Source organism: Alligator mississippiensis, chromosome 9, assembly GCF_030867095.1.
Source record: "Alligator mississippiensis isolate rAllMis1 chromosome 9, rAllMis1, whole genome shotgun sequence".
Taxonomy (NCBI): Eukaryota; Metazoa; Chordata; order Crocodylia; family Alligatoridae; genus Alligator; species Alligator mississippiensis.
In genome coordinates, this window is record NC_081832.1 from 66,409,224 (window position 1) to 66,436,699 (window position 27,476).

The window sequence follows — 27,476 nt, forward strand, 5'->3', positions numbered from 1 at the left end:
CACCATCACCTGCTTATTGTGCCCCTCTGCTGTCTATGCTGGGCAGATGGGGCTATCCCTACATGTAAGAATGAATGAACATTGATCTGATATCAATCCCAGACGGACAGACAAGCCTGTGGTAAAACACTTTAACCTCCTGGGTTGATCCATCGGTGAGAGTGGCTGTTCTTAGACAACAAACCTTCCAAAACAAACTTGAATGGGTAATTGCAGAACAAGAAATTACCCACACACTGGATTGTTTTAAGTACAGTCTAAACCAAGACTATAGATTCTTATCCCATTACCTGGATTAGCTTTTATAAGCTGTATATCCCTCAATGGTTTAATTGCTCTGTTTTTCTCTCTGCTACCCACCTTGCCTCGCTCAGCAGTGAAGCCTCCTTATTCTTTCCCCCCATCCCACCCTCTGTATTCTAATCACCGCTTTCTACTTAGCAGCTCTGCTTCCTGCAGTCCCTTCACAACACCTGATGAAGTCAGCCCTCTGTTTATGAAAGATTATGCTATACATCTCTGATTTAATTAGTCTATAGAGGTGCAAATCTATAAGCCCATGTTCTGCCTGGCTTTCAGACTAATATGGCAAACTACCTCTCTATTACATGGGTCACTCATTTCAAGGGAAAACAGCAGCAAAGTATACATCATAACTGCCACTTTTTCCTCCGAGCACTGTAAAACAACTTGTGCTACCACTGCAGGTGCATTCTGCAGTACTTGCAGATATCTCCCAGCCAAAGTCACCCTTATGATACCCAGCAGCTGACAACAGCATCCGACTAACATGGATCTTTTTGCCATTGAGGAAGGGGGAAAAAGTCAAATAATTCAAACAGATTGCAAAAATGTAAAACGTGGTCTAGAATCCCAGGTGGTAATTTAATAGTTTAAGTTAAGTTATTTAACCTGTGAAGCACTTACAGGCCACAGTGACAGCTTCTCTAGAAAGTCGATTGCTAATGGTATTTTGTTAGGAAGAACGAAGAGCATAACACTCAGGCACCTGGAATCCTCAACAACAACATTCACACCTACTATAATCAAAAGCACCAGGAGAATCTTCTTCCATCTTTATCTTCAATATTTCCCCAAGATCCTCCCCATCTCCTCTAACATGAGGGGACTTCAAGACAATCTTCTAAAAGTTATGGTTAAGCATTCCCAGATCACAGGTTGGTCCATTTGCCTTTTCATCTTTGGAACAAATGCTCCAATTGATATAAAAAGGTACAGGAGTGGGGCACAGAATCCAACACCCTATGTCAGGCCATTTCTTCAGAAGTATTTAAGGACATTAACAAGACCTGGAAGCCTGGAAGCAAGCTGGCTCCTCTGTTTTGTTCTTTCACAATAAAGACCAGAAGAGAAAAACAGAACACGAGCTGTGCCCCAGAGCAGTCCTCAGCTTCCATTTCTGTGGCCACTTCTTAGAGGTTTGACCTACTGGATGATAAACTCCCAATCTGAGCTAAACACGCTCAAATCATATTAGTAGAAAAGAGGAAAGAGATATGAATTTTCTAAAGATCAAATGAAAGTGTCCCCTAGGAAAGTGCAGAGGCTTTGGAGGGAAAGGAAGTTCAACTTTAGTTGCACTTCTTAGCCTTTGCCCCATCCTGGTTCACTGCCTGGTCTACAATAGGGTCAGAAACTACATGCTTGATCAGAGCCAAAAGGCCGAGAAGCAACCCAAGATAGTCAAAGACTGCAATCCTCCAGAAGACATCCCTGCTATAGATGGTATTCAATAGAAAGTACAGACCAGTGGTTCTATCCCCCAAAGCAGAACTGGACAACATTTCCCACATTTCAATGACATTTCAGCTGGAAGAACGTGATCTTTGCTAATTTTTTCCACTGTTTTTGAGCAGTTCTAATTCCAGGCAAGCACAGAATTTACAGACAAATCAGAGCCTGGAAGCATGAGCAACCTACCTTAGCAGCACCAATTTGCTCCTTACGGAATTTCTCCAGTGGTGTGATCAACACCTCGCTGGCATTCTCAATCTAATGCAATAGAGACAAACAGATTATTTTCCAGAAGCATCTGTTCCCACACCAAACCTCCATTACCTTTTACACCTGTCCAATTTAGAGTTAAGACCATCAAGGCAGAGGTCCTCTCTTGCTATGCATCTGTGCAGAGCATGCAGGGGAGTTTTTTCAATAACCGCATCAATATCATAAAATGCTGGCAGTATGCTATAAAGGGGCTTACTGGGTACCAGGGGAAAATAACTCCCTGCATGCACCAATTTGCCCTTCAGCTTCTGAGTGGTTTAAACCCATCAGATAGTTTTGCTTAAAGGATCCCCAGAGAATTTTGCAAATATTTACACCTTGCCAATGCAAATCGCCTTAGAGAGCCCCATGGTGGTTTGGGATTATATTAGAGATGCCCTGCCTTAGTTTCCCTCTTAGCTCCTGGAATAACCCTCTCATACCTAAGAGCTTTAATATAATGTTTCCCCCTCTCCTAGATTTCCCTTTATTTTGCTTAAACAATGTCCTTGTCTGTTGAAGGTTTCACCCTCCTGCCCTATAAACTTTCCCATCTGAACTCAGGCAATGGGAAAGAAGAACACTTTCAATCCTGACCTGTATACTCTCCCCTTTGTGGGCCTACGTCTTCAAATCCTGGCCCAACACATTTTTCTTACCAGTTCTCACCTACTGTCTTCAGCAGCCTTCTTCTACTGGCTCAAGAGTCCAAGCTATCTAGGTCCTCCTCAAGCCAGGCTTGGTCAACAGAAAGCATCCTTTTAGGTCCTTTGCCAGCACCGGCTACCTAATCACTTTCTCCGCAAGTAAGTCTAACACTAAATACCCATGTGGATAATAATAATAATAATAGCCCTTATTCATGAGTCATGATATCTACCCTTCCCCAGAGCTGGCTGCCTCTTCCCCCAGTGACTGCTTCAAGCTCTGTCCAACAACCCAGCTTCCGTGGCTAGGTGCAACAGGGCCTTGCAAAGCATCTCTCTGGCCTTAAAAGGGCCAGTATCCAGTTACACACCTCCTGGCAATGGACATTTAGCCAGTCTCCTTTTCAGTAACGTTATCCCCATGAAATGATCAATATTGCAGGAGACAAGAGGGTTGAAAGGAAGACTAAACACTCAGCCACAGTCCTCCAGAAAGGTATTTATAACCAAAACACCATCCCAGAGTAAGCTGCTCAGGTATTTCCAAACTTTGCAGCATCTTGTTGAGTTTTTCTGTTTTTCCTGTCCATAAATCTAGTTCTCTTCTGTGAATCGGGGCTTGTCTACAGAACCAGACTGACACCACTGGAAATGATAGTCTGGTATGCTGAAAAGATACAGCCCAAACAGCCATTTTACCAAATCACAGCCCAGCCTGCAGGTCTCAAATCCTCTCAGAGGCACATGTTCCATGTCTCTGAAATGTCTGCTCAGGTTGTCAAGGGTACCAGCTGCAGCAGCAGTTCTTTGCTACAGACACCCTGCCAATAAAAACTGGTCTAAATCCCACTGAACCCTGAACACTGAGCCACCTAGCATCTCCTGCTCACCTTCAGATCTGTTAGGAAGCCAGAAAGACGAGGGCAATTTGCCCTGGACAACTCCCTTTGTCCTGAGAGCATCAGAGTTACTGATTCATGAGCAAATGTGAACATTAAATTATTTAAAGGATTTTGTAAGATCTAGCCAGACTGACAACAATTCTTCCAGCCACCAGGATATACCTCTTCTCCCTCCCCGCCTAACCTCCAACTAGCTGCAATTGCTCTGATGGGGACCAGAGCAGAGACTGCAGGGAGCATACTCAGTCTTAGTCTGAAGCAGCTTCTGCACTCTATGCTGTGTGGGACACCGTACTCAAAATGAAAGCAAAAATGTACCAACAACCTGAAAAGCAGAATTCAGCCTTTGTTCTCTCAGTGTGGAGCCTGTTAGATTGAGTCACAGTTCACTATGATTTGCTGATCCCCTCACACTGCCAAGACTCAGTCCCTGAGGATGAATATTCCCATTTTCTCTGGGACACAACCCAGTGATTCTGGCTCCTGAGCTACAACAGTGGCCTTTGGCCAAACCAGAGAGAGAAATCTGCACAAGTACTTTGTGCCCCTCCTCTGTGCAACCAGCCCAGTCTCCCTACACCACACTGGCCAGAAGGAATCACCACCTTGCCCACAGGAGCCCGTTATCCACCCTGAGAGGTAACAAAACCTGCCAAAGGAACACTGGTGTTGTCAGGAGTTGGGCTGGCAGGACAAAAACCTCCATTTCCAAACCTAACTCAGTACTCCCATCAGCTTCTACTCACAACAACAAGCCTGTGGCCAAAAGACCCACTTTACTCTTCAGCCCTAGTAAGCAGCCATTCTCCCAGCCCAGCATCACAATGATCCAGGCTATTCACCAAGCCCCCTCCAACAGACAGACTTAGCTCAGATGCTCCAAGCCTCAAAGACCTTACCATGCGCATTCGCTCGTCTTCTAGATTCCGGAGAACCGCAGCAAATTCTTGCAGGGACTTTGCTGAAAGAGACACCAACACAGTCAGTACGTGATATCCTCCAACTTTAAAGAAGGGATAGCAACACAACATCAGCAATTACTCTGGCAGAGAGCACAAGCAGCACTGTTCAGGCAGATGAGATCACAGTTACATGCAGGTGGACTCCTCATGTGATCAGCAGGTTGGCTTCCCACTGCTCTCTGGCAGTCAGAGCAAGGGGGGGGATTCTAAATTCTGCTGGAACGTCCTCACTATGAGATGCCTGAAGATAGGCTTTGGATGAGTATTATAGTCACCTGTAACAATTACACTCTTGGTGTGGTGTGAAGCAGCACTCGGGGCTCTCTCCATGTCTCTATGTCCAGGTTTCAATCCATTTCTTTTATCCCCCCAGGGGAATCAACCAATTCAGAACTGCTTCTTTCCTTATATTTTACTGAAGCAGAGAAGGGGGAGAATTTGAGCCCTGGACTAACCCAAAGGTGTCGACAGTAAAGCTAACACATCCGTCCAGGCAGATGCGAGGAGCAAACCACATCTGGCAGTCTAGTTTTTCCTCACCACACTTTTCCAAATTATGAAACACTGGCTTAAGGACGGCTACACTTGTACAAACATATTAATGATTTATTATGTAGCACCTATAGATATGCACTGCATGACTCAAGAGCCCTTTCTCATCTCTAATTGTTATTGGTAGTCAATTATAAAAACAAGCGTGTGGAGGAGATGCTCCTAGCTCCAACAAGGAAGTAACTAGCACAGTGGTCTCAAAGGCCTTCTATGCAGTGGGCAAGTATTTGCCTTCCCTAGATCGAACATAGGCTCTGCAATACAGCCACCGCACAAGTAATATTTCACTTGGCCACTGCATCTGAGTTGTCCCAGGACCTAGACAAAACTGAGGGTTTGGATGAGAAAGTTACCTTGCTAAGAATGGGATAAAAAAAGTTCACTCAAATAAAAAAAAAGAAAAAACAACCCAAGGTGTTAATTAAATCTAATTCAGGTATTTTGGCTGCAGTCTGTGTGAAGACAAAAGCCAAGGCAAACCTAAGGGAAGAGAGGATTGCTAAGAAGGAGAGCTAGCTGGCTGAGGGAAGGCAGCGACAGGGTCTGCTTCTTCCTTTAGTACCTGGACTCAGTCTGGGAAGTCCCACCACGCCTTCATCTGCTTCTCTTTGTGCAGACAGCTGTGCCCAGCAGGTCTCCATCACCTCTGCTCAGCGTGAAGGTTGCAGCCTTCTCTCAAAGAGGATCCCTTTGCTATAGCTAACCACAGTTTTGTCCCCAGATGCTCTGCTTTAGAATGGGAAAGGGCTGGCACCAGAACATTTCTAATGACAAGCCCCTTGTCCATGAAATTCATTTTCTCTAGATTTGACAGTCCAGTTTGGGTTTGCTCAAACAGGGACCTGAAAAGGACGTCTTTCTGTACGCTAGAAAGGAGACAATGGATCTGCAAGGAGCATGAGTGCCTTTGTGTGAACCCCCATTGCATGCAGATGCACCCAGAGCTCTGACCAGTTCATTCCATAAATGTAGAACAAGATTCCCATGCTTCTACCACACACATTACTTACCTATACAGATTTCATCATCAGTTTCTGCATCTCCTATACATCGGAATTTAAACTCATTTAGGGACTCTGCGAACTTCCGTTTTGCCGAAGACAGATCTATAAAGGTGGGGAAAAAACCCAAAGAAACACGTATAAATTGATGCAATAGTCAGCCTTGGCCCAGCAGCCTGTGATCCCGTCAGACCTGCCCCAGCCTGCTTGGCTAGAGTTCATGGGTGGTACACACTGCCTACCACCCAGGGAGAGACTCCATCAGTGAAACCCTGGCCCCACCTAGCTCAGCTGGAGTTTCACTATTGCATTTACTAGGCCCAGGATTCATCCCCAGGTGCTTCGCTCCCAGGAGATGCTGATAGCAATCTTCCTTCAGAGTCAGCGTTAAACCAATGCTTCTGCACTGCATTACAGCACACTTAATGGGTCAGGATATTGAAGCTCATCACCAAAGATCTCCCAGGACTTTCATAAGAGTAGGGAGGTTTGTCCGGCTGTCCTGGCTGATGTCCAGCTGAGTAATTATATTCTACCAGCTTTCGGCTTTAAAACTATGGCACAACATTGCTGTTAATGGACACCAAATTTCACCCCAATTTTGACTGATAAGGTCTGCTGGGGGGGGGTAGTAAACTGTTTAGCAAGCTTTCTATTCCAAGCATACGCTAGCTTTGTGATCTTTTTCCAGGAAAGGGGCCATCTCAGAATTTAAATGCACATATTTATTACTTCACAGATCTAAACCCCATCAATTTACCACTTGAAATAGCACAGTGGATACAGAGCAGGATTTTCATAATGCCCTCAGTGCATTAGGGCCACAAGGTCAATTGGCTTAGAATGGGCACCTAAGTCAAACATGGGCTTCTAAATCCAATCATCATCTAAATTCCTGGTATTGCTCACCCCCTTCCCCAGTGACTTTCCCCAACCCCTCAGAATTTAGTAAAGTTCCTTTTTCCGCAGCAAAAAGACTCATCCCTCTGGGAGTTTTGAGAGAGCAACAGAGACAATTAATCCAAGACACCCCTTTCCTGAGGAATGAATGAGCTGAACTCGCTTTAGACTTAACAGAGGATTTTCTTCGGCAGATGGGAAATGTAGCGCTTCCTTTTATCTGACTTGACCCATCCTGTTCTTGGCATCACCAGGGGACGGCAAATTGCTCAGGTTCCTAGAACCTGATTCTGTAAATATTCCAACGTGCCAGTGAAATTACACCCCATGGCGCTTACAGGAACAGGCCTCCTTTGGAGGAAAGAGAACACTAAACACACACAAGAGCAAGACGAACATCCTAGGAAAGTGAACACAATCCAGGTTTGGGAAGGCTTCCAGCAGCAGAAAGAAAGGTCAGCTAATCAGTGGGACCTGCCAGATATGACATGAATGGAAGGAAGGACAATCACCGCTTTGTGAAAGGCTTTTTACCTTCATAAGGCAACAGAAGTTCCCTGTTTCAGTTGCTTTTTGGGAAAGCAATATTTGCCAGCCACAAAGCCTTCAGAAAAAAAGGCATCTGGGCTCTGTCTATGAGGGAGGGACAAAGTGCAAAGGGACTTGTGGAGGCTGTTCTAACGATCAGGACAAATACCCACGGCCAGGCAGCTCAGTTGCCCTAAGGGACGTGGGAATGAAACATTTACACATTTTAAAAAGATACTCCCGGCATATGACATTCTTTTCATAAACACTTCTGTCTGTTACTCAAGACCCCATCCTTACTTCCCCATCTTTATGCAGCTGCTTTGCTTTTCACACTATCCCATGCCACACACAACCAAACTAAAATGATCTGCACATTTGGGCATGCACTTCTTCACAACACCTCCTAAAGGTCAAGAATTCCCCTGTGAAATGCATGCCTACTTGTCTGAAGGCAAGTTACTGCTGGACTGATCACAGGCAAAAATCCACAAAGTACCAATCACCTAGGTAATTCCAGCCAACCCATCTCCCCTCCAATACAGGCACCCCCCCACCGTTTACCTACACCTCATCTTGTCCCATGCTGCTGCCTCCTGCCCTCTCAGCTCCCTCACTTCAGTTGCTACGATAGAAGAATAAAGCTTTGTGACTCTCCCCCGATCCCCCTGATTTACTTGGGACGTTGCCAGAGGAGGCATCCAGCCAGCTGCTTAGAAATCCAGGGTCTCTGTAGGAGACCAAGGCATGGCACAGGGCTACTGGTAGATACAGTAGCTCATTTTGTGTCTTCCAAGGCAGCTTCCAACGCTTGTTTTGTTGAAGGCTTTTGTTCTGGGGTTTTTGTAAATAAATAAAACCAGAGTTATTTAGGGAAGGTGAGAGTTGGAACAGCTTGTTCTTTTACCCAAAGAGCTTGGCCATTGCAAAATGTGAGGCCACCGGAAGGGCAGACAGGCACTCAAGTCAAGAAGCACAAGAAGAAAGTTGCAGCATCACGCTCAAATTGCTGTATAGCCTCATGTCCTTCTTTGGGACTCAGGTAAGCAGCCAGGTAGTGGAGCTGGATGAGGTTTCTCCAATGGATGCTCTGCCATCAACCTACAAAATACTGCCTGGCTCATCCAACCTGCTGCTCACACTGAGGCCACCATAGGGAAATGGGTGCTGGGAGAAGGAAGCTTGTCCCAAAATATTAATGAAAGTCTCTACCATCTAAATGGTGACTTCTGGCTACTTTGAAGATAAGTTTGCTGCCTTTCTGTAGGGGCCCATAAAAAATTTCACTGCCTAAGCAAAAGCTTGTGTTTGCACTTTACGGATCCAATGGAAGAAAGCAAGGTAAACATTTATTTCTTGCCCCCAGCACCCAGCTCAGAGTTTAACCTAGTCACTCTACACCAACCTTATAACTTTTGTTAATAATAAGGAAACTGCCATTCATTACTCAAGGATCCTTTTCCTGTTTCCAAGCCCTGCACTGACCTCAGGGTTGCCGATTTTGTTTGTACAACATATTGCCGCACTTTTCTCTTTAAACGTACCACAGGCCTAATAATATCCTGAGTACATAACGTGCTGTAGATCCCCAGTCAAAACAGATTTACTACTACATCATTCACTCCTGCAGCTCTCTGGGCAGGATCCAAATGCCACATTCCACCATGGAGAGGAGGAGTGGAAAGAGGCTGGTGAAAGGGCTGGGAGCAAGCCAAGCTCACACAGCCCATTTCAAACCGGCAGTGTAAAACATGACAGAGAGTAACTCAGGGTCAATAATATTTACATTTTGGCAGCGTCCGTTGCTACAGCTACCCAAAATATTAAATGTCTCACAAAAAACGGGGGGAAAAACAAGACAGACTAGGTGTTTGGGCCCTGGGGTTCTATTCCCAACATTGCTGCATCAATAAAAGATCTGGACTGGTGACAGACAACCACACCTCTTCTCCAGAAGCCTTTGCCTAAGGGTACCAACTCATTTCATCTCTATGGAGTCATGTGCAATCAAGAAACAGGCTCCAAAGCCAACAATATGCCAATGTGTTTTCTCACTCTCCATGGCTGCATCTAATGCCATCATAAAAATGCCACAGCACTTGGACAGAGAACAACTGCCTCAAAACAAAACCCAGGCCACCTTGCTCAAAAAAGAGTTAACCTGGACAACCCCATAGCCCCATCTCCCACCACCACCCTTGCCCACTGAAGGCATCAGGTTCGGTTTCTGAATCCCATTCAATTTATTAATCTTAGTCACACTGCTACTTACTGAGAAGATGCCCTGACACTGCAGAAGCTTCTGATGGAAATCAGATAGCTACCATAAAACCAACTACAGTCTTCATCTGACCATTTAAAGTACTTTATGAGCTTTCAGGCCTCCGTACAGCAGGAAATAAATATTCCCATTTTATAGTCAGGGAAATGATGGCCAAGAAATTAATACAGGCTTTGTCTGAGTCTTCCAGTCAGGGGGTTGGTCAGGATTACACCTCCAAGCTCCTCTGACTAAGATCAGGATTGTCCTCTGCTTATTTTGGGCTTCATTACTATAGTCAATATATTCATATGTTATGTAGCAGCTGAATACACTTACCTCTGGTAACCAAACCTTATTATTTAGTAGACAATTAGCCATTGTGTATTTTAGGTGCAGATGAGTAGACCATGCTAATGAGACTGGGCTTGAAGTCTGGCTGCTGGTATGCTCCACTTGTCATTTAACACATTCTTTGGAGTATAAGCCAAGCAGAAGTGCCTCAAATCAAAGCAAAATTGCCCTGGGAACCAGCGCCTACCTTTCGCTACACTTCAACAGTGTCTCACGATGCATTATAAATAGACAAGGATGGTGGAGAGAGAAGGGAGATAATTTCCAGCACAAAGATAAAATGAAAACTGTTCACAGCTACTTGCTGAAGCACACAATCAAGTCACAAGAAGTAAAAGGAGACAGCTAAAATTAAGCACAACCTAAAATGTACCAAGTGGACTTAGGAGACCGGGTGAGAGAAGAAAAGGCGCTGCTTTGCACACCAGACTTATCAGGAAAAATACCATAAAAACAATTTGTGCAAATAGAGAGAAATGAGTTTCTCATTCCACTTTGTGTGTGATTGTAAATGCACTGGAGCATTGCTTTAACTCTCCCAAAGTACAGGCTTCCTAAAAACAATTTTTACAAAACCCACGATCAAGTGAAGTATTTCCATCACCAACATTTTAACATTCCAGTGAGAGAGAGCTTGTTCTGCCTAAATATTCCTTCATGCTGTTTGTGATCCAAACACTACAGAGGTGCGATGGCTCAAGAGAACCAGAAAATGAGACTCCCTATGTCTGGCCACTGGCCAAGCTGAAAGTAATGTCAGATGCAATCAGCAGAGACGGCAAACAAAAAATTAAATTTATCATATTTACTTGAATATAACACAGGTACCGTCCCGGTCCCCCCCCCCCCTTAGCATGGGGGGGAAGCCCCTCACCTTACATTTGAATACAAAGCAACCTCATTAAATATACTGTCAGTCATTAAACTGCCATAAGCAGCATGTGCTCAGGAATGGAAACCAACTCTGAAACTGATAAACTGCAACCAACACTGAGCATGGCTATAAAAACACACAGCTCACATGGGGTAAATAAATAAATATATGGGAACCTACCACAAGGACAGGTTAGTACAGGCTATCTGAATAAAATACATGGTAGTACCCATTGCATGCAGTCTCTCTCAGCACTAACTCTTTTCCAAGTCATGGTGGGCCACAACACTGAATACATTTCAACTTTCTCTTCACTCCCGCAGCTGAGCTGCACCTTTCTTGCCCATTTCCAATGAGTCCTGTTTCTTCACTAGCCTTAAATGCCTAACAAACATCACCAAACAGGGCCCCAAACAGTTCATCCAGAATCCTTCCACTGCCCCCTCCATAAGTGTGGAGCATATGATTAATGTGGCCCCACCCTCTATGAAGTGAAGCTGAACCACATTAGCCCTGTGCTTCATCTGCATATAAATTTTTGCAGGATGCCAGGACTCGCAATAAGAATACCAAATTCCAGTCCTGAGTGGGGGCTAATTAGCACATGGATCTTTTGGGGAAGGGCCAGAGGGAGTAATCTGGAGTATGTACACACACACACACACACACACACACACACACACAGAGCAGTGCTCAACTGTGGGATCATCATAGCTTGAAATGTTGTTGACTCTGCAGGCGCCCAGCCCAATGAACTATATAGTAAATCAGGAGCCTTCTGGCTTTGGATTAATATCATGCACAGTTCACATTATATGCAAGTAGGTACAAAAGTGCTGCTTAAAAGTGTGTTTATAGAGTATTTATGCTAAAACTTTCAGCGGATCCAAAAAAGATAAAATACATTGATTCTGGATGAACTGAGTCTATGGTAATTGGCTTATATGGCAAATTATGTTGGTTTATTTCAAGGTCAGTGCTTTCAAATTTGCCCCACACTTCCATGTGCTCAGAGAGAGCAGGATCTGACAGTAAGGCAGGGATAGGAAGAAGCTGTGGGGTGGGAGCAAAGAGGAAGGGGGCTACCTGATCCCCAAATTTATTTTCCCTGATATAGCAGGGGGAGGGGGACAAATTCAAGTCAAACCTGCAATGTTGCAGCTAGCAAGGGATGTGAAAGGTAGAAACCCTTCTTGTTACAAGCATGTTGGTAGCAAGAGGAGGATCAGGGAAAGTATGGGTCCCTTACTGAAAGGGAAAGCAACTTTGTGACAGAGGATGCAGAAGGGGATGGATGCGCTCAATGCCTTCTTTGCCTCAGTCTTCACAGGCAAGGTCAACTCCCAGTCTACTGTACCTGGCAGCAGAATCTGCGGAGGAGGTGAGCAGCCAGTGGTGAAAGAACAGGTTAGGGACTATTTAGAGAAGCTGGACATATACAACTCCATGGGGCCAGACAGGATGAACCCAAGAGTGCTGAGAGTGTTGGCTGATGTGATTGCAGAGCCATTGGCCATCATCTTTGAAAACTCATGACAATCAGGAGAGGTCCCAGATGACTGGAAAAGGGCAAACATAGTGCCCATCTTTAAGAAAGGGAAAAGGGAGGATCCAGGGAACTACAGACTGGTCAGCCTCACCTCAGTTCCTGGAAAAATCATGGAGCAGATCCTCAAGGAATCCATTTCTAAGCACTTGGAGGAGAAGAAGGTGATTAGAAACAGTCAGCATGGATTAACCAAGGGCAAGTCATGCCTGACCAACCTAATTGCCTTCGAGGATGAAATGATTGGCTCTGTGGATGGAGGGAGAGCAGTAAATGGGGTATACCTTGATTTTAGAAAGGCTTTTGATACGGTTTCCAACAACATTCTTGCAGGCAAGCTAAGGAGGAAGTACAGGCTGGATGAATGGACTGTAAGGTGGATAGAAAACTGGCTGGAGCATTGGGCTCAGAGGATAATAATTAATGGCTTGATGTCTAATTGGCAGCCAGTATCAAGTGGAATGCCCCAGGGGTTGGTCCTGAGGCCTGTTTTGCTTCTTGTTTTCACCAACAAGAAGGCATAGAGTGCATCCTCAGCAAGTTTGCAGATGACACCAAGCTGGGGGGAGTAGTAGATATGCTGGAGGGTAGAGCTAGGATTCAGTCACCTAGACATATTGGAGGATTGGACCAAAAGAAATCTCATGAGGTTCAACATGGACAATTGCAAAGTCCTGCCCTTAGGATGAAGCAATCCCATGCACCAGTAGTCTGGAGGCTGACTATCTGGGCAGCAGCTCTGCAAAACACCGCAGGGTTACAGTAGACAATAAGCTGAATATGAGCCAGCAGTGCACCCTTGTTGCCAAGAAGGCTAACAGCGTACTGGGCTGCATCGGTAGGAGGTCAAGGGAAGTGATTACTCCCCTCTATTCAGCATTGGTGAGGCCACATCTGGAGTACTGTGTTCAGTTTTGGGCCCTCCACTACAGAAAGGATGTGAACAAGATGGAAAGGGTCCAGCGGAGGGCAACAAAAATGGTTCAGGGACTGGGGGACATGACTTCTGAGGAAAAAATGAGGGAACTAGGCTTATTCAGTCTAGAGAAGAGGAGACTGAGATGGGACTTAATAGCAACTTTCAACTACCTGAAGTGCGGTTCAAAAGAAGATGAAGCTAGACTGTTCTCAGTGGTGGCAGATGACAGAACAAGGAGCAAGTTGCAGCAAGGGAAGTTTAAGTTAGATATTAGGAAGAATTTTCTTACTAGGAGGGTAGTAAAACACTGGAATAGGTTACCCAGAGAGGTGGTAGAAGCACCATCCTTGGAGGTTTTTAAGACCCGGCTAGACAAAGCTTTGAATGGGATGACCTAGTTGGAGATGGTCCTGCTTTGAGCAGGGGGTTGGACTAGATGACCACTTGAGGTCCCTTCCAACCCTAATTGTCTGTGATTCTATAATAATTAGATACTGTACCTAGAAAATTATAATAAATTTCTTTTTTTTAATTCCATATATAGAACCTAATTATTCGGGGGTCATCTTATATTCAGGGTTGCCTTGCAGTTGAGTAAGTATGGTAATATTTTAAAACACTTTCACTTTGATCGTTTAAGGTGCCCCAAGTAACAATACCCATTGCTGACCTGACATTGACCCTGTGACAAAGAAGGAGTAGCAACAGGTGGCTGAAAGGACAATATTCTGAAATCTGAAAAATGAATTAAACATAACAAAACAATTCTGCAACCTATCATACTCAAAGCATGGAAGTCCCAAAAAAGAAGGCCTCCTGACTTGTTGGACATATGCGCACATCCAGACAAGCGAGAACGTGCATTCCCCAGGGACAACTACCTGTGGCACATTTTTGTGCCACTGCTAATTGTCCCCAGAGAACACCCCAGTGTTGCATGGCAAGTTGCCCCGGATGGGGTAAGGGAGGCTAGAGCCAGCACCTGGGGTTCTGGGGGTCTCTCGGCACTCCAGCAGCAGCGATCCAGGCACAGAGCCTGACCGGCAGCCAGACCATGGCTCTGGCCAGCCAGGCTCTGATTTCAGGCAGTGCAGGCTGCTGCCATATGCTCTGCACCGCTTTTTTCTGGCATGGGGATTTTGACACCAGGATCAGAAAAACCTGCCGTGCTGCAAATTAGCAGTGCAGCGAACGCCTGCATGTGCAGCACCACAGACAGTTCTGCAGCACCCCAGCCCACAAGTGCACACTCACCTGGATGCACCCATAGTCTCTCAACTAAAGAGATTAGCCAAGGACACGGTGGCAAACCTCAAAACAGTTTGGGACCCACAGATGAGTTTGACTGTTTAGAGCACGGGAGTTCAGCCCCTAGCCTTCGGGCCAGATCTATTCCACCGCACTAGGTCATCCAGCCCTGAGGGTTCCCCCCAGGTGGGAGCAATGGCACTAATCCCCTGCTGCCAAATTTCTGGACCCATGGGAAACCCCAGGCCCCGAGTGCTGGATCAGGCACTCAATCCCAGTGTGCAAAGTTGGGTGGGAGCAATGCTGGGCCCCAAGGCCCAATCCCAGTGTGCAGAGCCAAGAGAGGGCAGTATCAGGCCCCCAAGACCCAATCCTGGAACACAGGGACGCAGGAAGGGTCAGTGTCAAGTCCCAAAGCACTATCTGGCCCGAGAACTGGGCCTGCACCTCTCACCTGGCCCACAGAGCCAAAAGGTTGAGCACTGCTGACTTCGAGTCATGGCAGGAAATAGTCGAGCTGCAAAATATCACGTATGCATTAACTGAAGCTGACTCAGCTGTGACTCAGCTTAATCTTCACCATGTCTTGGTAACTGTTAGCTGAAACTGTACAAAACTTGACAGCTAGAGGTTGTAGATTTGCCTGAATCTTTGTTTTCAATTTGCAGAATCTCTCTCTCTCATACACACCCACACAAAATTTTCCTTCAAGTTTTGGGATGAATCAACCCAAAAGTGCAGGGACACTTTCTGTGATGGTTAAAAACATGTTAACAATGACATTTCCACATAGTTTTGAGTCAAATACAGATCACTCACAAAGTTTTCAAGTCTTACTGAACCTAGTTAGACTTCTTATATTAACTAAGGCCTGAACTTGAAGAAAATATTACATTAGAACAGAAAAAAAACCCTTAACACCAGGAACCGCATCATGACCAGAGCTGTCAGCCACCACGAGGTGGTGCTCACCTACATGGGAGAGAAAGCCTGGAAGGAGTATATGTGACAACAGCTCAGAAAGATCTGCAGTGCTGACAGGACACCAAGGCAGACGTAAGGGAGAAAACTATACATCTCGTTTCAGTCAGATTCAATTAGAAAGATATTAATAAAAACATCAGAGGAAAGACTAGTCCTGTCAGGTCAGGTGTGCTCAAAAATAATGTGCCAATAGCAGAGAATACAAATTCTCTATACGGTCCACCCTTCAAAACAGTGTTGTATCACCAGCGGACATAACAATGCTTGTGGAAATAAGATGGAATGCAACTGTGCTGGTATGTCTTACATAGCACATACAATTCATGGTCCAGAATTGTAAAACCATGGCTGACAATGCAATAAAAAAAATTTAAAAATCAAGAATGAGGCCAACAGTCAGCATGTTCTGCGTCTGAATCCCATTCATTTCCTTTCACTATTAGAACTATGAAAAAGAAACGAAATGCAGGATGATAGTCAGGGCTCCCACTCCCACCCACACTTCTGCTCCTTCAGTGTGTTCTCGCACGTTGTTATGACAACGGAAATGGAGAAGGGCAGAGCTTAGGAAAAAATCAGATAGCGGAGAGTTTATCTTTGATTATTTTAGGTGCAGATGAGCAGACAGTTCTAGTGAGGCCGAAGGCAAGCCCAGTCTTCAGCAAGTGTATATCGAAAAGGCCTGTAGATAAGAGCTGAAGTGAAAGGCCAAAGCATTTCCAAAAATATGGAACAGGTGAAAACATGATGGGGGTGGGATTGGGGGAAGACAGATAGGAGGTCAGACTAGATGACATCTAACAACATTAGCATCAGAGGCCCTGAAAAGCCTAAGAAATAAGAGTATACAGCAGGAAAGTAAAAAAGACACCTCACTGAGTACAGGAGAGACTTAATATAACCTTCAGTATAAAAATTACCACATCAGACAAAAGCAAGGACTCCCCTAGACCATGAGTTGGAAACCTTTTAGGAGCAGCTTGCTCCAAAGGCAAGCCACTGCTTGCAACATGCCCGCCACGATGCCCCTTGCTGCCAACACACTGCCAACTCAGATGCCACTTCCTCTGCCACCATATTGCCACCAATGTCCCAGCTTGACAGTCTGGATGGAATTGCTTGGCACGCTGGATCTGGCCCACTGGTCATAGGTTACCAGCCCCTGCCCTGGACCAACATCTTTGCCAGCTCCAGGTATCAGATGTGGTAGAGGAAGGGACAAGAAATACCACACTCAACAGTCACAGAGTTGAGAAGCCCAGAAGGAAAGTGTCTTCCTAACTCATGTAAGCAGTTAATAGTTGTCTTGTACCTTATAAATTATTGTCCTAGCTAACCTAACTACAGATGTTACTTTTTTATCTAACCCTCTTCAAGATCATGTCAAGCTCTTGACCTTGATCACCTTTAATTCTCTCTTATATTTCAGCGTGTCTCCATATTCTAGCAGCTGAGGTAAGGGTCAGAAGGCATTTCTTTCTCTGCGTCATTTTATTAAGCAGGTTGTGAGAGAGGTGCACAGCATCATCTCCAGACTGCACGGCCTTCATCTAAGATGCATCCAAACGGATCCCTGTTTCTGCACTGCAGCTTCCGTGGTGCTGGCGAAGCTATGACGACTACTCCAAGAAAGTTAACTTGACAGAAAGCAGGCTCAAGTACTACACTCTGGAGGTCTGACTGCGTAGCTATAGCAACCAATAATCCAAATAAAATGCCCTTTTAAAAATGATGTACTGGCTCATTACAATATAAGGTTACAGGCTGAAAATTTATGGGAACAACAGTAGCACTTTCCTTTCACAGATCTTCAACCTTCCTGGGGGGAGGGGGTTACAAATAAAAACACTGCCAAAGAAAATGAGAATAGGGAAAGCCAGGAGACAAGCTTGAAGGGAGCTGACATTAAAATAACCAAACCAATTAAAAGGATTATACTGTCAGGAACACCTGGGCAAGTTGGCATCAGACTGTGAGTCTTAAGAGGATCATGCTATAAAACATCTCTTTCCACATAAGCCTCTACCCTTGTACTTCACTGGTCCAGTCATCATTCTTTACGGTCACTAGAGCAGGGCGGGAGGATTAGAAGGGAATCTGTGCCTAGCTAGAGTTATGTACAAGCAGAAGACTGATTCATGACAGAGAAAAACAGTTTCTATAGAAAGGTGATTCTAGCTATAGGGACTGCTAGTCAGTGCCTTAAAGCAAACTTTCCCTTTCAAGCATGAACCAAGATCAACTTGCAGCTCACAAAATACAACCACAGTAAATCCCCACATGCACAAGGAGATGCCCACCCTCCCACGGTGTGCCACCCACAACCTACAGCAGGTGGGCAACGTGATTTACAAAGGACTGATGCTCCGAAGACTGTTTATTCCATCTAGGACATGGAAAGGCTGTATGTTGTGAAGTTCAGAAAATAAGTGCTCTTTGACCCTGCTTTTGTGCGGCCAACACTCACCAGTATCTACAAAAAGGCCTACTCTTATTTTTGCAGCCAGCCAGAGAGTTACACTGCTCCTTTAAAATAAGCAAGTGCCTTCAGCAGATGTTGACAGGTGCCTGGGCCAGTGCCAGTCAAGTCACCCCCACTTGAGAACTCTAGAAATCAAATGACATTGCCAGAGCTGATTTAGATGAGAAAGAGTGGGATGGGAAGAGACACTGCATTCTGGCACTTGCACTGTGGCTCTGACCAGAGTCCAAAAGAGGCCTTCTTCAGCTGTGAATTCCCTTGGGCTGGCTTGCTAGCCAAATCACTTATTATAGTCTCTAATATATCCTAGAAAGCACATGAAGGTTTTTTTTGTGGTTTGTCTAGCTTGTTTCTTCTTTGGTGTTGGGGAGCAATGTCCTCTTTACTAGCAAGAACCTCACAATCATTCGTTGCTAGGAGAAGACAACAGATCTTTTCTGCATTATTGCAGGGCGCTCATGGCTCGGCCGGACCCTGTAACAGAAGGGAGGCTTGAGCCATCAGTACTGGCTCCTTTAGACTTGTCACTGACTACCCTCACACGAGCCTCCACTCAGCTCAACCTGCTAACCAGCACATCCCCTTCTGCATCTTTTCACTTCCCTTGGTGCTGCTCTCCATGCCTCAGTTTCCTTTCTGTCTCCTCCCTTGCCGCACACAATTCCCCCTCTAAATTCACTTCTTATAAAATAGATTCTACCTACAACAAAGCAGTGAACCTTAAACTAACAAAATACTAGACCTGCCGTAGCCTCCTAGCAGCCTCTCTATTTCCTCACCTCTGTGCACCAATTTTTACTTCATTTCTCCCACCTCCTTCTGCTTAATCTTAATCTTCTCTAGGCAGAGAAATTCTTCCACAGTCTTCCATGCAGCTTTCAGTCTGTATGTTGTTGGAGCCATATTGGTAGAGTGTATTTATACTCTAAGTACCTAGCCAGAGAAACACTCATGGACCTGCAATATAGTTTCATCCAGATTTAAAATAGACATAAATCCCTGATTCCCCTAAAATACAGCATAAAAATCAGGAACTAATTTAGCTCCACACCAGCATGGGAAAAGTAACCACTGTATAGACAGCTTATTGTATGAAGAGTTTTTACCTTGAAACATCCCCAGTGGGGAACCTGAGGGGTTGAACTGACACGTCATCTAATGTAGATGTGTAAAGCCTATTTATTCATACATTTTCCTACACCCCAAAATAAGGGGAAGGGGAAAGGGGAACAGATGTGATATCTAGACTAGAGAAAGACCTTTAAATCAAGGTAAAGCTAGAACACACAGAGAAAGTTAAGGATCAAGATGATCAACAGTCAATAGATATATTACTACAGCAGCAACTTTTCTCCACTCCCAAGTTGTTTTAAAACATAAAAGGGAAAAAGGATGCGAGTTCTGGGGAAAGGATTTGATCTGTAGGTCACAAGTTGGCTGATGCTCAGTGACTGCCTTCGAATGCCTCAGCAGCATCACATTTTTCTACCTCAGATTACAGAAGAGCACAATTCGAGACCTCACTGCAGGAGCCAGCTCCTTCCATAATTTCGTGCTTTCACTTGGTTTGTAAATGACATGCATCGGATGACTCAAAAAACCCATTACACATAACACCCCCAAGCAAGAAAGGGGTTACAGGGCAATTACTTATGTTCACTTCAGTAGGGAATTTTATTAAATTCTTTGTACGGCAGTAGCACCCAGAAACTGCAGTCTGGAGAGGACCAGGTTGTGCAGGTGTTAATCATATACACAATACAATTAAATCACACACACACTGCAAAACTGCTACTTTATAGAAAGAGAAAGATAGGCACAGAGCCAATAGCCAAGTACTAAAAGATGTTCCCCTTTTCCAAATGATAACAAAAAAAGAGGTCAAGAGATGGGTATCAGAGCTACATCTAAGCACATTTAAATGGCAGAACAAAAGATCCTCAAGCCCTTATAAAATGGCATTTACCTTCCAGTGCATGTCCCCTAGTTCTGCCTTAGGTAGGAAGCACTTTGCAGAGGTATCAAAGTCTCTATTTAAAATCCTTTCTACACTATTTCCCTTTCCTCTTCTTTTGCCCTAGTCCCTCTCTATCCACAAATTAAGCCTCTTTTTATTCCAATTTAGGATGTGCACCTCAAAAGCAGAAGGGTAACTAAAGGGACCAAAAGAGACTGCACTTCATAAACAAATAAACAAGCAAACAAATAAAACAAAGGAGTAGGAACCATGTTCCCTCTTGCTTTCACCACGTAGGAGCACTGTCTCCAAGTGAACACAAAACTGATACCCACATTTCATTGCAACCTTTGTCTAAACATACATTGGGACAATTCCAGTGACCTTTTGCAATGGCTTTAGGCTATTATCTCTGCTCATGAGGGAAAGAAATCACACACGCAGACAATTCATTTCACAGAATGGGTACACCATTTGCTGGCACTGCTAAAACATACAAAGATCACGTGCTGTAGCACATGGGTCAGACAGCAGCACAAAGAATTTAAAAAGTGCTGTGAACAGGATGCAAACCGGGAGAAACAAAAGTACAAACTTTCTTCTTAAAGGGTTCACTTTCAACCAGGCATTGAAGTTATTCAGGTACAATGTTTCCCATGCCAATCAGATAACCTCTCTTCCTCTAGCAGTATCAGGACACAGGAAAGGAAATTCACCCTTAACAGCAAACCTCTGGCTTTCCAGTTGTATCATTACCAACAGCAACTTCAACAAAGCACGTACAGTGGTTAGAGCCAAAAAAGGGAAAACGACCCTGGGTTCTCTTCCCAATTCTGTGACTTATTGCGAGTCTGAGGCAAAACACTGAACCTCAGAGTGCTAACACATCACTTACCATTGGTAGGAGAGCAAAACCCATCCTATCCCAAGGACAGTGAAAAGCCCACAGATTGTCTAAGAAACAGGGCTGATGCCACCCTAGATGTGCCAGAAGAGCAGTGGTGCAGAGCCCCGCAACCACATCATGGTACAATACTGCAGAAGGGCTTTTCCTGCTGGGTTAGCTACAGCAGTTCCCCATACAACAGCAGCTCTGCCCTCTCCTGTCAGCAGAGCTGCAGTCAGCTAGGTGACCTTGCCAGAAAACTAGGCTGGCTGGGAGTGTGATCTTTTCACACCATCTAGCAAACATGGCTGTGCCAGCAAAACTCTGTGGCATAGACCAAGCCTCAATGTTTATGAAGCACTAAGGAAAAAAACTTAAGCTCATCTTCTCTTCAGTTTGCAAATGCTTTCAAATGACTTGAATATGTTCAAATATTTCTTGCAAATAAAGATATAAGCCATAGCTTATCCACCATGGTGTAGACACTACCTAAAAACCTAGCTTATTTTGACCAGATGCACACGGGTCACACAGGAGCCCTGTTCCTCAGCTGGGGTCACACCTCAGCACCGCCAGCAACGTGTTACAGATTTGAAATTCATCTCCCACGAATGCAAAGCTGAAGGTTCACCATTTCCACAGTCAATCCTCTCAGGACATGCAGTCCCTTAAATATTCATGGAACAGGGATGCAAAAACAGAGCATGAGTACATGCAAAACATCGGGAGGGTCAAATCCACGTTATGAGGAGTGAAGGTGAAAGACTAGAAAGTGGGCCTGGCCCCCAAGACCTTTTGGGCTAGCAAGGGCCCAGAAGGGAAAGTGGCCTGGAGAGACCCAGCAGAAAGGGAAAGGCCAGTAGGGCCCTGACACCAGACAGGACCGGATCACCTGCCTGGATGATAAAGGACCTTGCTAGATCCTGTAAGTAGCCCTGGAAGGGGAGGAACTCTTGTTGGACTTTTCCCTTTTCTTGTTGGTTTGTTAAACAGTGGGTCTGTGGGGTGGTCCCTTGCAATAGAAGTGTCTGTCACCCCGAAGCAAGGAAGCAATTTATGTTGAGAATTCTTTTTTTCCTTTTGTTTGATGGAGACCGGGTGAACCAGGAACAGCTGTAAGGGGAGATGTGGAGGCTGCAACACAGGATGTTTCAGCACGACCTACTTCCTACGTGGAAGGTTGGAAGTGCAGGTGTGATAGCCCAAGGGCCTGTTGCAGTGATGCAAGGTGTTGAGTAAAGTGCTGGCAAAACCTGAGGTTTGGGTTTCCCTTGGAGGGAGGAAAACTTGGGAGTAGCCCAGAGCCTGAGGCAACCAAATTGAGAGACAGAGAAGAGGAAGCTGGCGAGACAACCACCTGACCAGGAAACAAGAGCCCCACCAGGCAGCGAGATCCAGCCTTAGGATTCCTCCCATCTTCCAGTGGTTGACACCTCCTATATTAACTCTTTTTTCAACAAGGCATGGCAGGTGACTGGGACTGGGAAGTCTCCGAGTGGGACTAGGGTGGCAGGATCAACTGTAATGGGACAGAGGGACTGCCTTCCCCAAGGTCCTGTCACAATTAGCTATGAGGCAAATATGTGTGCGTGCACACACACACACACACACACACACATCCCATTTGCTCAAGACCTTCTCCATCAAAGGGGGGACAGTGGAAGCAGCATGGCACCACACAGGATAAACTGTAGTGAACCACAAGTCTCACGCTAAGCAAGAGAAAAGAGACCCCCTCCTTAGTAACCAGCACCCCAACCTATTCACTTGCTTCGCCCCTCGGAAATGATCATGGAACAGCTGAAGCCACCCACTCTAGAAATTTGCCACTACTGTGCTGGATTCTCATTCTCCCTCCCCAGTATAGAGAACAAAATCAGAAGAGGCCTAAAAAAGTTAAATGTTCTCTTTCAATATTCTTTTACAGGGGTGCTCAACCTCTGGCCCACAGAACAGATCCTGCCCACAGCCCCGCGCATCCAGCCCGCAGGACTCCCCATGGGTCTGGAAAATTGGCAGCAGGAGTGCTAGCACCACTCCCCAATGCCAAGGTTCCTGACCAGTGGGGAGCCCTCAGTCCTGAACACTAAATTGCACACCCAATCCCAGAATGCAGGCCCGGGTAGGGATGGTGCCAGGCCCCATGGCCCAATCCCAGCATGCCGGGGACTGAGAGGGGGCCCAAGGGCCCAATCCTGGTTTCAGAGGCCAGGAGGAGGTGACACCAGGCCCCTGGGGACCAATCCCAGCAGGAAGGGGAAGCACTGGGCCCCTGGGGACAAATCCTGGCACACCGGAGAGGGAGGGGACAGTGCTTGGCCCCAGGGGCCATTCCTGGCATGTGGGGCTCAATCCAGTCTGCAGACCAGCCCTGCCCCACTCATCTGGCCTTCAGGGCCAAAAGGTTGACACCACTGGTCTTACAGGATGTCTGTCTATGAATAGCTACTCATTCCCTCAAAAGGACAGTTTCAGTTGCGTCTTCCTGTTCCTGAAAATCTTGTACAATTCAGGCACATGCTTGACATTAGAGAAAGCTTCTTGCACGCATCTTTTCCAGAAGGCTACAGACACGCCAGAGTAAATCACTAACCCCCAGCACTAACAAGACATACTCTAGGTCTCTGTCCAGGTCCTACTGGAGATGCTGCCTGACAACGTCCAGCAACAAAGTTAGCTGAGCCCTCATACTGCACAGCACATCTGTGGAGAGCAAGGGCTCTTTCCAAAGCCTGCTAGATCAACATTATTACCAGTATTTGCTGGCCTTGCCACAAACACCTCCCACATGTTGTAGGAGAGTCTGCCTTTATTATCCCTACCTATTTGCAATCTCCTTGTCCTATTGGTATTTTAAATTCCTCTCCACTCCTTCCCACCCCTGCGGGATCTCAGGAGTCATTTCCTTGTGGGTGGGTTCTCTTACACGTTTTCATTGCAAGTCCTGGGAATGAAGCATTTTGAACAAAAAGTTCTTTCCGAGGTGATTAATAAAGCAAAGTGGAGTTGCCTAGAAGGCCATGAAATGATCCTCCATAAACAGACTCGTGACCTTCCTCCATTGTGCATCATGACGCACAAAGCCAGAAAGGTCTTTAAAAGGAGGCCCCACTTCTTACGCAGGGACACGACTGCTTTTTATGGCACAGGTGTGATCCAGAGAGAAGCACAGCAAGCATTCCTAGCTGGGCAGGTATTGCTCCTCAGAGAGATCTCTCAATTTAGAGGCGGGAAAGAGACCTATTATTAGGTCATACTGACCACCCCGGTGACACTACAGCACTATTTATACATAAAACTCATTCTCTACTGCTTCATCCAATCCAATTTTGGATGACTCAGTCAACAGTTTCTCCCACTTCTCTTGGGAGGTTCTCTCATAGCCTAACACTTCACCCCGAGAAGTCTTTCCTAGTCACTAGCCTTAAATTCTTTCCTACTCTACCCCTTTAACTCCTTAAACCCTTCAACCTACCACCCTCCTTTTCCCTTGTGCTTATGCCCTTGAGCACATTTCTAGGCTCTAAAGTGGCAGCAGACCATAGTCATGCTTAAAATGGGAGGCTCTTTCCAGATGGAGCTAAGCCCTGAGAGCCCTAAAAATGATGGAAACCTAGGTAGGTTTTATAGCATGGAGTTTTTAAACCAGAAATGAAAGACTCTGTCATTCTACTATCAAGTGGTTTTCTACTTCCCCTCCTTCCCTGACAGAAGAACATGAGCATGGCCACAGGGCCCAGAGCTATAGGGAACAGCCATAAGGCATCAAGATAACAAGAAAAGAAAGATCACATAAAAAATCCTGCAGAAAAGAGCTAAATATGTTACCGCACTAGCACTATTAATATTAATTATGTTTACTTAGCAACTAGGAAATGCCTGCTAAAGCGAACTGCTTCATGAGAGTGGCTGTGAATATCACTAAGACATGTACAGCCCTAAAGCTTCACAGCCAGGGAACCAAGCATCACTTGGTGCTTTTTCTCCTCTCTCCCATATGCCATCTGACTAATTAGAAATACTTGAAAGCAGGGCAGGACAGCAACCTGAGAAAATGCCAGTCTTTTCCACACTGCTGGAAATGGGGCTTGAAATTCTGGCTTAGCTCACAAATTCACTTTGTTGGTCAGCTCTGAGAACTACGGCTGGGAATCTCGCAAAACACCCCATGCAAATTGTACCTCTCCAATAAAACTTCCAGGCTATAAAAGGCAAGGGGATATGAAGGATAAGAATTTATACACGCTCGCTGCAGGGGAAGAAAGTTGCACTGCCCCTATCCTGGGCAACATCTCCAAACACCAAATTCAAACCCCATTTTGCATTTAATGTAAACTTAAAATCTAGTTCCCCATTATAACAAATTTGGAAGCTAGTTCAAATTGGCACAAGCAATTGCTTTTCAAGTACAACTGAATTTTCTATACATTTGTTTTTAAAGAAAAACATTCAGGGGTGTCAACTGCCACAAATATCACTAATCCTGCAAAATTTGATTTTTCTTAAAAAGGCGATTCCTGGAGTCATAAGATTAAGAGCGAGACTCTCAGCTTCCAGTCAGGAGAGAGAAAAAATGTCTAACCTTCCTACTTTTGGTAGTTGCAATGGCAGGGTCATCAGTAGGGGGGTCACATGCAACCGGGTCACATCAATGACAACATGGGAGACCTGGAATTTTCCTACTTCTCCCACCCATCCCAACCACACCAATTTCAACATGCACTCAGACATGGGCAGAAGTGAGCAGAAGAACTTAAACTTTAGACAGCTAAAACTTCAAAATTGAGAAAATAGATCTGAGTGGAAACCTTGAAAAAAAAAAAAAATATATAGCAGCTTCAGATGAGTTTCTGACTGGGAGAGCAGCAGTGATCATGCTATTCACGGAGGCGGGTAAGGGTGAAGAGGAGGAGGATTATTGCTATGCAACTGAGAAACAAAAAACAGAAGTTTGAAAAAATGGTGTCAACTGGAATCACCATCATCAAGTGCAAAACAAAGGGTTTGAAAGTTTTAATTGTCTGAGTAGACCGCGTCTGTGTTGGATGTGCCATCTTCATACACAATTGCATAGGCTAAGGCGGGTTACCAAAGTCAGCAGTAAGCAGGAGCGAACAGCCACGCAGCCTACCAGAAATATGCCCTCTTAGCCAAGCCTTTGCCTCATTCTTCCAAGCCAGCTCCGTAAGCAGCTTCATACCATAAAAATAAACAGGGCTGGGAAGCAGAGTCTCCGTGGAAGCTCTGAGAGTAGCAGGCAGCGCAGCCTGGCATCCAGGAAACCTGGAAAAATTAATTGTGGTTGCAGAATCAAAAAGCCTGCCCCGCGTTCTTCAGCAGGGGGTCGAAGTGTCCCTTGTCCCGCTCCAGTCGCACCGGGCACAAGCTTCACAGACATTGAAGACACCTGACTCATGTGCCCAAGAACTGATGGGAGACAAAAGCTAACTCCTCTGGTAACACAGGAAGATGACATGGCTGGCACCTTACCAGATGCCATTGTTCTTTAAAAAAAAAAAAAAAATAGGTCAGCCAAAGGAAAATTATGGCTGACAGTTTAAGGGAGCCAGGAACTCAGAAGCCTTGCAAAGCTTCTTTTTCAGCTAACTGGTTATTTAACATGATGGAAATAAAAAGAAGTCTGGCTCAACTGCCATGAAACAGAGCAGCTTATAAATCTTCGATGACCAACTTCACCTCAGTGCACAGCTGGAGTCACAGAATCAACAGCACGGCAGCAGCAGGGGCAAGGCAGATTCCCCAAACAGATTAAAAGAAAGATGGGAAAAAAAAAAAGGCAGCTGGAAATCCAATGCGAGAGAGGAGACTGCAACAAAGAAAGGACCCTCTCAAAGGCCCTGCTAAATTACTATAGGAGAGCAACCAAGGCAGCAATGATACTGAACTGTATGGGCCTTTAATCGGTCAGTAAAAGTATTTGCTGTCTCTAAAGAATCTAATGCATACGCACAGGATTTCTGTATTTCCCGTAAAAAAGAAGTTAAAGTAGGTTGCTTCATAACCTATATATAATACCCAAGAGGCCAACAGGAACTGAAAGCCTTACAGCTCATAAACCTTCCTTCCCTCAAAACACAAAAAGGAAGAGGAATGTGGGAAGCAGTAGCCATCGAACAGTTCGAGCAATACATCAAAGCAAAGCAAAAAAAGTTGCCTAGCGTAGCTGTGCAGAGCAGCGCCATAACCTTCCATGGAGCAGAGCTCTTCAGAAGCCAGGCTAGCATCACAGTTCAGAAATGCCATCCATTAGATCCCCAGTCCTTGCAGGGGCTTTCACGAAAGAGCCACGTGCCTCTTGCTACAATGCTCGTAGTGTTCCCGTCGCAGCACCCAAGCCCCGTCGTTCAGTACAGCCATCGGGTGGGATCGCAAGACCTGCTCACCACCAGAGTTCAAGCACAGGTCCCTTCCCTGGAAACTGGAGCTGTGCTACGAGTACCGGGGAT

At 45.4% G+C, this 27,476-nt stretch overlaps 1 protein-coding gene across 1 annotated transcript in view; it reads right to left on the reverse strand.

Annotated features, from left to right (window-relative positions):
* The window catches only part of ARHGAP26 (Rho GTPase activating protein 26), a 343,672-nt gene that overhangs the window by 252,736 nt on the left and 63,460 nt on the right, over nucleotides 1-27,476 (reverse strand). The window contains exons 2-4 of the mRNA XM_014597613.3: nucleotides 6,081-6,176; nucleotides 4,456-4,517; nucleotides 1,942-2,013 (exon numbers count right to left, since the gene is read on the reverse strand). Coding sequence (XP_014453099.1) covers nucleotides 1,942-2,013; nucleotides 4,456-4,517; nucleotides 6,081-6,176 — 230 coding nt within the window. The remainder of the gene's footprint in view (nucleotides 1-1,941; nucleotides 2,014-4,455; nucleotides 4,518-6,080; nucleotides 6,177-27,476) is intronic.